Source organism: Haliotis rufescens, unplaced genomic scaffold, assembly GCF_023055435.1.
Source record: "Haliotis rufescens isolate VD_foot unplaced genomic scaffold, xgHalRufe1.0.p SCAF_17, whole genome shotgun sequence".
Classification (NCBI taxonomy): domain Eukaryota; kingdom Metazoa; phylum Mollusca; class Gastropoda; order Lepetellida; family Haliotidae; genus Haliotis; species Haliotis rufescens.
The window spans coordinates 16,077,036-16,091,868 of NW_025963857.1; the positions used below are offsets into that span (position 1 = coordinate 16,077,036).

Consider the following 14,833-nt stretch of genomic DNA (forward strand, 5'->3'; position numbering starts at 1 on the left):
TGATGTTTTTCTTCAAAGCAAAGACATCACCAAGAGCGTCAAACAACAGAAAAAGCATGTCAACAAATCCTTACTGAAGTACACAAGTTACTCTTGTTTCATTTTTATTACACTATCTGGTTGAAAAAAGTGAAGTTTTACATAAAAGAATTCTCATTTTCATGGATCACGTTTGATGTCTTCTGTTCATTTATCTGAAGCGAAAAGATTTAGATTCTGACTGCTTGACCATGATACACAAGAATCTGTTCAAAGTCATAAACAAACTGCCGTATATGTCTGCAGATAAGCCGAATTTTGAGGACCAGAAAAAAGATTCTGTAGGAAATGGGTCGGCTTATCCACCATGTGTCCACTGGATACATTTTCATGATAGCATTTTTCAGATCATGATCTGTCAGAAACAATGCCTGAATGACGGTCCTATAGACATGATAGATTACAACTTCTCGAAAGTTTGGAAGTTGCCACGAGAACAGTCATTATTGTTATTAATAATCAATAAAGTTATTATTATACACCAATGTTGTCAATATTAATTTTTTAAATGCATGTTACTATTTATGATCATAAGTTTTCAATTGAATGTTCAAGGTTTATCGTTCTTCATAAATTCCACGATCTTTACATAAAACAATATAATCCACCGATATAATATATAATCCACCGATGAAATCTACAATAGCTATTGCGTACATTTTGCAAAGTTCATAAAGTGATAGTGAACAAGTATCTACCCATAATGAAAGAGGCAAATAAAGAACTGAAACAGCGAGTTTGCCATTCACCATTTGCCAAAAAACATGTGATCAGCTGTTTCCTGTGACGTGAACAATGTGATTGCTTCCCGTTGTTTTAAAAGCAACACAGTACACAAGGAAGTGTCATGTATGGTGATTTGAACATGATAAACACTCGAAACAAAATGTGCTGAGAAGAAGTTTGGGAAAGTCGGCGGTGGATGAGAACCTACCAATTATATAAGCTGTATTAAACATATGATACAGTCTTCAGCAATCTGAGATATTATTCATTTAGACTAATTTATGCATCTACTGTTCAACTTCTACAAAGTTATGGGACCAGGGTAGAACCTGGTTTTGTATGGTGCAACTAGGTTATCATACTAACAAGCACCTGGTGCAAGTTAAATCAAGTTTCTTAAATCAAGCCCTGCATAGGCATGTCAACAGCTAGGGGAATCACTCTATATGTGACAAAGGATTATTCAAGAGGTTTAAACAAAGTGTATTGTTCAATAATTTTTTAATTTAAAGTTACACGATATACAGCTTTTCAATTAGACGAGAGGTCGGTCACCTAACTGCAAAATTGACGTTCATAAGTGTTTGAGCGACACCATTTGATGTTCATACGTTTTACTCAAGACCATGTTCTTGAAATGATGTAAACACTGACGGACTACTTCCACGTTCCTAGGGAAACCCCTTGGAATTTCCTTGCATGAATACGTACAGAAGTGTTCTTTCTGATCATTTAGACCCTTTGATCTTGAACTCAGTGTTTTAGCATATATTGAGAAACGTCAGAGTTTGACTGCACGATCGTTCACGAATACCCTCGCTACGACCCATCCTAGTGAACAAAACGAAGAAATGCACATCCTAACTATGGTAGTATTGGCTCGATCCGTGTCTAGGCTGGCAGTGACTGTCTACAGCAATCTATGACTTTACCTTAGTGTCGATTTGACACATATTTAATCACCTTTCAAAGATCGGCCAATTGATCAATGATGACTAAAACATGTAACCGCCATAGGTTCATTAGCAACTCCCAAAATCTCTCCCGTCACGTTTATCGTGTCGGCCATTTTGACACCTTGTACTTAATGTAAATGTATTACGACATGCTGTCATTGTGACTGACTTACTGAGGTAGTTCTAAACAGACCTTTCTCATCTAATGGTGATATTATTTGAATACATGTGTAGTGAGTAGCTGAAGAGCAAGGTGTGCATCCATATGCTCATGGCACCTCTCTTTTTGAGGAACTATTTTATTCCGTGATATCGTTGGTTGTTGTATGGCTGTCAGTGTATACATGAAGTCACACATACTTAATGAAATTGACCTTTGAGGTAAGAAATTGTGATAAAAAATTATAAGAATTGACTTTCACTTTGTGTGAGGTCATTGGAGTATGAACCTTCATAGAGTGGGGGCCAAACTTTGTATGAACGTTGTCGCAAGCTCCGACGTTCATACAGTTTGACCTCACTCTATGAAGGTTCATACTCAGATGAACTAACACAAAGTGAAAGTCAGTTCTTAAATTTAAAGCAGTGCATCTTCCTGAGGCAAGGGAGTTCACTGACTATAAACATGATAAACGTCCAGTTGAAGAGGGGATAAGCATAGACTGCTACAGCTGAAGAGGGGATTAGTATAGGCTGCTCGAGCTGAAGAGGGGATGAGTATAGGCTGATACAGCTGAAGAGGGGATGAGTATAGGCTGCTACAGCTGAAAAGGGGATGAGTAAAGGCTGCTATAGCTGAAGAGGGGATGAGTATTGGCTGCTAGAGCTGAAGAGGGGATGAGTATAGGCTGCTACAGCTGAAGAGGGGATGAGTATTGGCTGCTATAGCTGAAGAGGCGATGAGTATAGACTGCTACAGCTGAAGAGGGGATGAGTATTGGCTGCTATAGCTGAAGAGGGGATGAGTATAGGCTGCTACAGCTGAAGAGGGGATGAGTATTGGCTGCTACAGCTGAAGAGGGGATGAGTATAGGCTGCTACAGCTGAAAAGGGGATGATTAAAGGCTGCTATAGCTGAAGAGGGGATGAGTATAGGCTGCTAGAGCTGAAGAGGGGATGAGTATAGACTGCTACAGCTGAAGAGGGGATGAGTATAGGCTGCTAGAGCTGAAGAGGGGATGAGTATAGGCTGCTAGAGCTGAAGAGGGGATGAGTATAGGCTGCTACAGCTGAAGAGGGGATGGGCATAGGCTGCTACAGCTGAAGAGGGGATGAGTATAGGCTGCTAGAGCTGAAGAGGGGATGAGTATAGGCTGCTAGAGCTGAAGAGGGGATGAGTATAGGCTGCTAGAGCTGAAGAGGGGATGAGTATTGGCTGCTACAGCTGAAGAGGGGATGAGTATAGACTGTTAGAGCTGAAGAGGGGATGAGTATAGGCTGAAAGAGTTGAAGAAGGGATGACCACAGCTGAAGAGGGGATGAGTATAGGCTGCTATAGCTGAAGAGGGGATGAGTATAGACTGCTATAGCTGAAAAGGGGATGAGTATAGGCTGCTACAGCTGAAGAGGGGATGAGTTTAGACTGCTACAGCTGAAGAGGGGATGAGTATAGGCTGCTATAGCTGAAGAGGGGATGAGTATAGACTGCTATAGCTGAAGAGGGGATGAGTATAGGCTGCTATAGCTGAAGAGGGGATGAGTATAGGCTGCTATAGCTGAAGAGGGGATGAGTATAGACTGCTATAGCTGAAGAGGGGATGAGTATAGGCTGCTATAGCTGAAGAGGGGATGAGTATAGGCTGCTACAGCTGAAGAGGGGATGGGCATAGGCTGCTACAGCAGAAGAGGGGATGAGCAACGGTAGCTGAGAAGGGGATGAGAGCAGAATTAGGATGACTGTCATAAAACACATACGCTCTGGGGTGTGTAAGAGACTAATCTCACCATAGCATTCTCCGGTGTGTGTGTTAAAGAACCCTGCGTTGGTTGCCAGGACACAATGTTTCTGTTTGGCACTCTCCCTCACGGTGGCTCTTTCAGCACTCCCATTTAAACACATCCCAGGGGCACCAGGCTCAAGGACGGAAAATGTTTTCACAGGGTTATTAACTTTTTGATACAGCACTGTGACAGTCCTCTTGTTAAAATAATACTCTCCTATACTCTTGAGCTGATGTCTGGACTCGACTAGCGGGAGGGTCAAATTGACACTGCTGTGTGCTTTATGCTTCGAGTGTGTCAGGTTCCCATATTTTATGTGCTGGCAGTCTCGCACTTCTCGATGCGTTCGATGTGAACCATGATGGGAAAGATATGGCAGCAACAAGTCCATCCCCTCATCACCGACTTTCTGACCACTGTAAGACAAAATACATGACAGTTGAATATTGGTAATAAGCACATTTTATTATATATTCATGATATTAGATACTATTTGTGATTGGCTGGTTGGTTGGTTGGTTGTTTTACGCCGCACTCAGCAATATTCCAGCTATATGACGGCAGTCTGTAAATAATCAAGTCTGGACCAGACAATCCAGTGATTAATAAAATGAGCATCGATCCACGCAATTGGAATTGATGACATGCATCAACCAAGTCAGCGAGCCTGACCACCCGATCCCATTAGATCTCAAATCTTTTTTGGAGGAGGTTTACAGATACAAGATACTAGGGCTGTACCCATTCATGAATTGAATTTGTTATTTCTGACCAATAGAATTGAATATTTATTAATATGCAGTCACCTTCATTTACATACCCTGTATCTAAAATTATCCATAAGAAAATATTATATACATAGATTTCTTCAAAGACAACACTCTTATAATAGTTAAATTGACAGTAATATGTTCACTGGTCATTGTCACATTTGAGCAGATACTAGTACCTGGATAAGTGAAATATATAATTGTATAATATGTTAATACTTAACATCCATGTCAAATAATTTGTGTTGCTTTTGTTTCATTGAATATAACAAATAATACATCAACTGCTGACTTGTTATTGTATTTGTGAATTAATATTCATATTCGTTGACCTATATTTGGGATACAAATCGTATTCGCCTCATAGAGTATTTGTTGCAGCCCTACAAGATACTACTTATACTTGTACAATTTACAGTCGAACTTGGTTGTGTCAAACTTGTATGTGTCGAATTTCCGGTACTCTCGAACTCTTTTGGGTGTCCCAAGTATGCAAATCAAGCAAAAAACTCCCCTGATGACTCGAAACATCCACACACCCAACTTTCAATCACTTCACACACAATTGTCTGACCTGCAACTGCAATTGCGTCAAAGGCAGGATATCTTGTAACAACAAGCAAATACCCAATCAAGCCTAACTACCTAGCACACCTGACAACAATGGTGCAAGCTGATAACTATATACACATCTGCAGCAAGTTACTTTAATTTACTCATATGACGGCTAATGACACATGAAAATTGAGAAATGAGTAAACGTGTTACGGTTATATCAGTGAATCTATTATTCGAGATACCGTATTTGACATAATAAGCACCCAGGGCGCTCTCAAAATTAGAAATAGGGGGCTCTTATTAGAATATTATTTTAGTGAAAAAAAACAGCGTTGAAAGATAAATTTTGTGGTTTATGCTGACAGCCTGAAATGTTTATGTACGGCCGATATATTTTTCCAGAATTTAATTGCCCATAATTAAGGGTGCATATAACACAGGAGTGCGTATTATACGCAAATGAATAAGTCTTGTTTACATTGATCAATCTGAAGGGTGCTAATTGGCGCTTATTACGTCGAATACGGTAAGACTTAAATAATGAGGCCAATCAAGATGGGGACAGTGAATGATACGTCAAAGTTGCCGCCCCCTTCAGTGGCCTTCACTACCGGCAGCCTGGGCAATGAAATTCACGTACATCTTGAAATCTAGTGTTGCATCCGGACCTGGTATTACTCTCTCATAACATAATGTTTGGTTTTGGAAGATGCTCTTGGTTGTCTCGAACCCCGGACCACTTTTTTTCCAGGTCCCCATGAGTTGACACAAAGAGATTTGACTGTATATCTTTGTCTGACCATGCTAACTGGTGTACTACGTCCAACCCTGAAGCATCTATCCACTATCACCTAACTGTATATATTAAACATATTTTATTGCCCAAAAAGACAAAGGTATTGAGCACAAGTGCACCACTTACTGCCACCTTCTCCCTATATACAGTTAAACATAATATTGCATAATGGAAATGAATAATTTACAACTGAAGCTTGACACTGAGGAAACATAGTGCATAATATATATACACCTAACTGTGACAGTGTCTGGGCAGTTTTCGAAACTAAGGGGATCCCGGCAGCTTACCTCCCATATTATTTGAATGTAGGGATTCCTAAATCTATACATTTTAACACTGGGGTTATGACAAGGACCCCTTCACACTCAAGCTTAATTTCAAACACTATGATGTGATCCAGCTTCCTGTCAAAGTAAACATGAGGACACATTTTCATAACTTGTTCTCCTCTGAGTTTTTGGTCTGAAATATCTCAATGTTCACATCCACGGTAGTGATGATTGCAAACGCTGTACTTGAGAAACTTGGCAAAATGATTGTTTTGTTTATTGATTGATGCCACACTCAGCAATATTCCAGCTTTATGACGACAGTATGTAAATAATTGAGTCTGGACCAGACAATCCAGTGATTAATAAAATGAGCATCGATCCACGCAATTGGAATTGATGACATGCATCAACCAAGTCAGCGAGCCTGACCACCCGATCCCATTAGATCTCAAATCTTTTTTGGAGGAGGTTTACAGATACAAGATACTAGGGCTGTACCCATTCATGAATTGAATTTGTTATTTCTGACCAATAGAATTGAATATTTATTAATATGCAGTCACCTTCATTTACATACCCTGTATCTAAAATTATCCATAAGAAAATATTATATACATAGATTTCTTCAAAGACAACACTCTTATAATAGTTAAATTGACAGTAATATGTTCACTGGTCATTGTCACATTTGAGCAGATACTAGTACCTGGATAAGTGAAATATATAATTGTATAATATGTTAATACTTAACATCCATGTCAAATAATTTGCGTTGCTTTTGTTTCATTGAATATAACAAATAATCCATCAACTGCTGACTTGTTATTGTATTTGTGAATTAATATTCATATTCGTTGACCTATATTTGGGATACAAATCGTATTCGCCTCATAGTGTATTTGTTGCAGCCCTACAAGATACTACTTGTACTTGTACAATTTACAGTCGAACTTGGTTGTGTCAAACTTGTATGTGTCGAATTTCCGGTACTCTCGAACTCTTTTGGGTGTCCCAAGTATGCAAATCAAGTAAAAAACTCCCCGGATGACTCGAACATCCACACACACAACTTTCAATCACTTCACACACAATTGTCTGACCTGCAACTGCAATTGCGTCAAAGGCAGGATATCTTGTAACAACAAGCAAATACCCAATCAAGCCTAACTACCTAGCACACCTGACAACAATGGTGCAAGCTGATAACTATATACACATCTGCAGCAAGTTACTTTAATTTACTCATATGACGGCTAATGACACATGAAAATTGAGAAATGAGTAAACGTGTTACGGTTATATCAGTGAATCTATTATTCGAGATACCGTATTTGACATAATAAGCACCCAGGGCGCTCTCAAAATTAGAAATAGGGGGCTCTTATTAGAATATTATTTTAGTGAAAAAAAACAGCGTTGAAAGATAAATTTTGTGGTTTATGCTGACAGCCTGAAATGTTTATGTACGGCCGATATATTTTTCCAGAATTTAATTGCCCATAATTAAGGGTGCATATAACACAGGAGTGCGTATTATACGCAAATGAATAAGTCTTGTTTACATTGATCAATCTGAAGGGTGCTAATTGGCGCTTATTACGTCAAATACGGTAAGACTTAAATAATGAGGCCAATCAAGATGGGGACAGTGAATGATACGTCAAAGTTGCCGCCCCCTTCAGTGGCCTTCACTACCGGCAGCCTGGGCAATGAAATTCACGTACATCTTGAAATCTAGTGTTGCATTCGGACCTGGTATTACTCTCTCATAACATAATGTTTGGTTTTGGAAGATGCTCTTGGTTGTCTCGAACCCCGGACCACTTTTTTTCCAGGTCCCCATGAGTTGACACAAAGAGATTTGACTGTATATCTTTGTCTGACCATGCTAACTGGTGTACTACGTCCAACCCTGAAGCATCTATCCACTATCACCTAACTGTATATATTAAACATATTTTATTGCCCAAAAAGACAAAGGTATTGAGCACAAGTGCACCACTTACTGCCACCTTCTCCCTATATACAGTTAAACATAATATTGCATAATGGAAATGAATAATTTACAACTGAAGCTTGACACTGAGGAAACATAGTGCATAATATATATACACCTAACTGTGACAGTGTCTGGGCAGTTTTCGAAACTAAGGGGATCCCGGCAGCTTACCTCCCATATTATTTGAATGTAGGGATTCCTAAATCCATACATTTTAACACTGGGGTTATGACAAGGACCCCTTCACACTCAAGCTTAATTTCAAACACTATGATGTGATCCAGCTTCCTGTCAAAGTAAACATGAGGACACATTTTCATAACTTGTTCTCCTCTGAGTTTTTGGTCTGAAATATCTCAATGTTCACATCCACGGTAGTGATGATTGCAAACGCTGTACTTGAGAAACTTGGCAAAATGATTGTTTTGTTTATTGATTGATGCCACACTCAGCAATATTCCAGCTTTATGACGACAGTATGTAAATAATTGAGTCTGGACCAGACAATCCAGTGATTAATAAAATGAGCATCGATCCACGCAATTGGAATTGATGACATGCATCAACCAAGTCAGCGAGCCTGACCACCCGATCCCATTAGATCTCAAATCTTTTTTGGAGGAGGTTTACAGATACAAGATACTAGGGCTGTACCCATTCATGAATTGAATTTGTTATTTCTGACCAATAGAATTGAATATTTATTAATATGCAGTCACCTTCATTTACATACCCTGTATCTAAAATTATCCATAAGAAAATATTATATACATAGATTTCTTCAAAGACAACACTCTTATAATAGTTAAATTGACAGTAATATGTTCACTGGTCATTGTCACATTTGAGCAGATACTAGTACCTGGATAAGTGAAATATATAATTGTATAATATGTTAATACTTAACATCCATGTCAAATAATTTGTGTTGCTTTTGTTTCATTGAATATAACAAATAATACATCAACTGCTGACTTGTTATTGTATTTGTGAATTAATATTCATATTCGTTGACCTATATTTGGGATACAAATCGTATTCGCCTCATAGAGTATTTGTTGCAGCCCTACAAGATACTACTTGTACTTGTACAATTTACAGTCGAACTTGGTTGTGTCAAACTTGTATGTGTCGAATTTCCGGTACTCTCGAACTCTTTTGGGTGTCCCAAGTATGCAAATCAAGTAAAAAACTCCCCGGATGACTCGAACATCCACACACACAACTTTCAATCACTTCACACACAATTGTCTGACCTGCAACTGCAATTGCGTCAAAGGCAGGATATCTTGTAACAACAAGCAAATACCCAATCAAGCCTAACTACCTAGCACACCTGACAACAATGGTGCAAGCTGATAACTATATACACATCTGCAGCAAGTTACTTTAATTTACTCATATGACGGCTAATGACACATGAAAATTGAGAAATGAGTAAACGTGTTACGGTTATATCAGTGAATCTATTATTCGAGATACCGTATTTGACATAATAAGCACCCAGGGCGCTCTCAAAATTAGAAATAGGGGGCTCTTATTAGAATATTATTTTAGTGAAAAAAAACAGCGTTGAAAGATAAATTTTGTGGTTTATGCTGACAGCCTGAAATGTTTATGTACGGCCGATATATTTTTCCAGAATTTAATTGCCCATAATTAAGGGTGCATATAACACAGGAGTGCGTATTATACGCAAATGAATAAGTCTTGTTTACATTGATCAATCTGAAGGGTGCTAATTGGCGCTTATTACGTCGAATACGGTAAGACTTAAATAATGAGGCCAATCAAGATGGGGACAGTGAATGATACGTCAAAGTTGCCGCCCCCTTCAGTGGCCTTCACTACCGGCAGCCTGGGCAATGAAATTCACGTACATCTTGAAATCTAGTGTTGCATCCGGACCTGGTATTACTCTCTCATAACATAATGTTTGGTTTTGGAAGATGCTCTTGGTTGTCTCGAACCCCGGACCACTTTTTTTCCAGGTCCCCATGAGTTGACACAAAGAGATTTGACTGTATATCTTTGTCTGACCATGCTAACTGGTGTACTACGTCCAACCCTGAAGCATCTATCCACTATCACCTAACTGTATATATTAAACATATTTTATTGCCCAAAAAGACAAAGGTATTGAGCACAAGTGCACCACTTACTGCCACCTTCTCCCTATATACAGTTAAACATAATATTGCATAATGGAAATGAATAATTTACAACTGAAGCTTGACACTGAGGAAACATAGTGCATAATATATATACACCTAACTGTGACAGTGTCTGGGCAGTTTTCGAAACTAAGGGGATCCCGGCAGCTTACCTCCCATATTATTTGAATGTAGGGATTCCTAAATCTATACATTTTAACACTGGGGTTATGACAAGGACCCCTTCACACTCAAGCTTAATTTCAAACACTATGATGTGATCCAGCTTCCTGTCAAAGTAAACATGAGGACACATTTTCATAACTTGTTCTCCTCTGAGTTTTTGGTCTGAAATATCTCAATGTTCACATCCACGGTAGTGATGATTGCAAACGCTGTACTTGAGAAACTTGGCAAAATGATTGTTTTGTTTATTGATTGATGCCACACTCAGCAATATTCCAGCTTTATGACGACAGTATGTAAATAATTGAGTCTGGACCAGACAATCTAGAGAGAGTAACAAAAGTTACATTTATATTACTTTCTTAGTAAAGTACAGATTCTGTACTTTTGTCAGAGGGGTACACAAGGTATGTGATCTAGATTATGAGTTGTCAGACTTTCCTTTTTGGAAGCCTCAGTGGCTGAGTGGGTTAGATCGTTGACTGTGTTGGCAATTAGGTTCCTCACTCTGGTAGTGTGGGTTCAATCCTTGATGAGACTCAACCCCAAAAAGTACTAGAATATGTACTTTACTAAGAAAGTGTTATCCCAAATATAACATTTGTTACATTTGACCACTTTTCTAAATGGCAGTGTGTTCATAATCCAGAGAGACATCATGAGCATTGATCTGAGCAATGGGACACAATGACATTCATCAACAAAGTCAGTGAACCTGACCAACCGATCCCGTAATTCACCACTTACGACATGCATGGGTTACCATGGTTACTGAAGACCAATTCAAACCCCAAGGTTAACATGGTTGAATTACTATCCAGACACAAGTCAACAGACAAAGTGGTTGTTTACCCAATCCTGTTAGTCACTAGTGATGGGTTTTGGGTGTTTAAAGTGTATCACAATATTTTACAATGCACAAGGCCATATTGCAATACATATCACAAAATGTGGTATAATAATTCAAAATTATGAATTCAAAAGCAATTGGCAACATCAATGCAGGGAATGAAGTTCATAAATGGAACAAATCAAGATGCTCGAACAGCATAATCTTTACTCATTCAATACATACGTACGGATGCACGCTCCGGGTAAGTGGTGACTTTGTGTTACACCACTGCCATAGAAGCACTCCAGAATGCGAAACATTTCGAAAGTACAGGAATTTGGCCAGTGTATATTATTAAACACATGATAAAAATCGCTATTTGAAATCACCCGATATGCTGAGCATTAAAAAATGATGTGACCCATAATGGGATGTCCTCAGATGTTTGTTTGCAATAGCGAGAACTAAGACCTGATTTTAACATGTTTAATGAGATTGCTCTTACAACATATCTGTGGGTTACTATGGGTTGATGAAAATCAATTCTAACCCAGAACTTCACAGGGTTCGAACACAACGAACAGTCCGGTGTACATAGAGGATTCATCACGAGTGTTTTTTAATATGGGAAATATCAACCGAGTCTTAGTTAATCGGTATTTGCTGAGCCTTTGGCGAGGCAAATACCGATTAACGGGACGAGGTTGATATTTCCCATATTAAAAAACACTCGTGATGAATTCTATTTATCATTTTCACATTTTTGCTTCCAAATTAAGGAATAATTGCATTAAACATTAACATCAGCAACTTGTCGAAATCTTACGTATAGATCGTGCGTAGTGATACATGTTTTCCAGAGCCATGTAAACCAAAATAAACAATTCGCTGAGAAAAAAAGTTCCTCGGATTATTTTAAACAAAATACTTGAACAGACTTTTGCAGAATAATTGAAACTTTAATAACGGTAACAACAACGATTCTGTGTAATCTGATTATATCTCTGGTGTAACTTCACTTATAATATATAGTTTCAAATCAAACCGCTCGCTCTTCCGGTTATCTAATTTGCATATCTAATTTGCATACTTATGTCATTGGGGTATGACATACATGTTTTTATGTCATAAGCTTATGTCATGGATAAATGCTTAAGTTAAATGATAAACAACTTTACTAAGCCAGTGGTCATGGATACAACCACGCTGTCGCCACTGTCATGTCAACATGGTCAAACTGACCTGCATACTGATCATGCTGATAGTTCCAAGGATACAAATGGTACTGCTGTTACACATTTACATCCCAAATAAAACTTTCATGATCGGTGACAGATGTAGCATGCAAATACATACATTGTACTTGTGACTTGTTTTTTCCCCCAAATTACCAGTTGGTGCATATTTTGTGTTTATCAGTTCGACTACTTTGTATTACTAATGCTAGACTTTAGTGGAACATGAAACAGTCAAACAAAATTAAGGGTACGGTGTCAGGTGAACTGAGAAATGTTACTAGCCTAAGACATGGAATATGGAGAAAGAAAAAATTATATAAATATAACCATAAGGAACCGACCATTTGACATTCGGTGGGAGAAGAAGTGGGATTTTGCATTGTGACAAGACATTTTTCCAGCTGCATCTGCTAAACCAGATATTTCTATTATTAAAACTATCATAATATTTGTTTACAAAAAACACCTTGCAATAATGTATTTCTTGTGTCAGACAATCTGATTCATTTTCAGTCTGAAGCATAAATATTTTTTACATGCATTTTCTGCGACAATCTATATTTTTTTTATAAAATCACATCCCAGGCCGCCCAGTCAGTATGGCATAAGCCATAAACATCTGTTCTGTTATTCTTGTCTATCATGTACATGATTTATTCGAAACAAAAATGTTGCTAACCATTTTACAGAATTAAACAAACCAAATTAATTTTGAAGTCCAAATAAGCAGGATGTAGTGAGGTATTCCATCAGTGGGTAAATAAAGATGTAAGGATAGACAGGCATATGCAAGCAGTAAAGGGCATTTTGAGTATGATTACGCACAGCTTTGTTAGGGACAAGGGACTGGCCATGTATTGTAGAGGGGTTGGGGTGAGATTTCTCTGAGGACTGTATCATATTGTGCTGACCCCCCCCCCACACACACACACACACACACATTTTTTGTAACTGTTTTTTAATCCTCCCTCTGCCAAATACATGTAACTTTTTTCATGACAACCTTGTCCCCCCCCCCCCCTATTATAAAAGAGCAGTCCCTAAATAATGTTCAAATTTATTATTTTTTATTTGAAAAAAATAGAACTGCATCATTTTTTCACTTCTCAAATAGTGCTAATTGGCTCAGACTGACGACTATGGCTCTCGCTTCACAGTTCGCACATCTCTCTTCGATCCTTAGGATAAGGGCAGGTTAAGCCTAACTCTATCTTTAGTTCTCGGATCCCTTTTTGATCAAACACCCCTTCAAACACCCATTTACAATTCTTAGGGCTAGGCACCCATTTACAATTCTTAGGACTGAGCACCCCTTTACGATTCTTAGTGTTAGGCACCCTTTTACAATACTTAGGGTTAGTTGTGAGGTAGAGTAGACTTATGGGTCCACTGTGATTTGAGGAAACGGTAAAAAATCTTATCAAGTTTTAAATTTAGCTGAGAAAATGGCTACAGCGCAGGTGCATTAAGGTAAACAATCTGGTTTTGATTACGACCAAATCAAAAGTAATTGGTTAAATATAGATTTATTTTCATGTTCAAACGCAGATGCGACGCTCATGTGGAGCTCTGAAATACAATTGAACTCTAATCACCCTGATCACTAATATTCCAGTTATTAGGCTCATTTCAAGGTTGACTTGTTTGCACAACACCTACAAGGAATATCACCAATAATTAATTCTACAATTTGAATATGTAAACAGATTTCCAGGAGTGATAGGATAGGTGACAAGTGACCCCTTACTCATTGTTCACTGTGATCGTGAATCGCACGAGATGCTTATGATGCGGTTTCTGTCGTTCATGAAAACTGCAGTTGCAAACTCCTGACCAGTCGCCATACCCAGCTTGTAACTAGCGAGCAGTCAACAGTGTTTTACTATAGAACTGTTTGTCCTAGAGAAGTGACAATACCTGCATATTTGAACCGAAACACCAATTGCTGCCAGAGTGACCAATCTGAAGACTATCGTCATCCCCAGCGCTGCTACAAAACCGATTTCTCGTCGACATTCGTTTCCTCCATCTGTTGTCGCTGAACTCTTCTGTGGACGGAGGTAAATAAAGTACGGTTGATACTAGTTGACATATGAGATAAAATCGAAATTTGATTCAACAAACAAATTCTAAAATGCCATAAAACGGAAATCGGATTTATTTGTGCATACAAACCGTCTTCAAGGGATTTCAGGTTTTAAAGACGGATGTAGACTGACAAGATGTGTTTGCAGAATCAATTTTTTTTTAAATACATTATTCCATGATCAATTCAGTAGACCAGTTTTGATAAGTGTTTGTAAACATTTAGAAGTTTTGATACACGTTGGTGCGTGTACGATGCGTACGTGTGGGTGGGGAAAT

General features: G+C 38.4%; 1 protein-coding gene across 1 annotated transcript in view; it reads right to left on the reverse strand.

The window, feature by feature from the left end:
• The window catches only part of LOC124137939 (N-acetylglucosamine-1-phosphodiester alpha-N-acetylglucosaminidase-like), a 44,702-nt gene extending 30,189 nt beyond the window's left edge, over window positions 1–14,513 (reverse strand). The window contains exons 1-2 of the mRNA XM_046504376.2: window positions 14,387–14,513; window positions 3,666–4,078 (exon numbers count right to left, since the gene is read on the reverse strand). Coding sequence (XP_046360332.2) covers window positions 3,666–4,078; window positions 14,387–14,448 — 475 coding nt within the window. The 5' untranslated portion in view covers window positions 14,449–14,513. The remainder of the gene's footprint in view (window positions 1–3,665; window positions 4,079–14,386) is intronic.
• Between the last annotated feature and the right edge of the window lie 320 nt (window positions 14,514–14,833).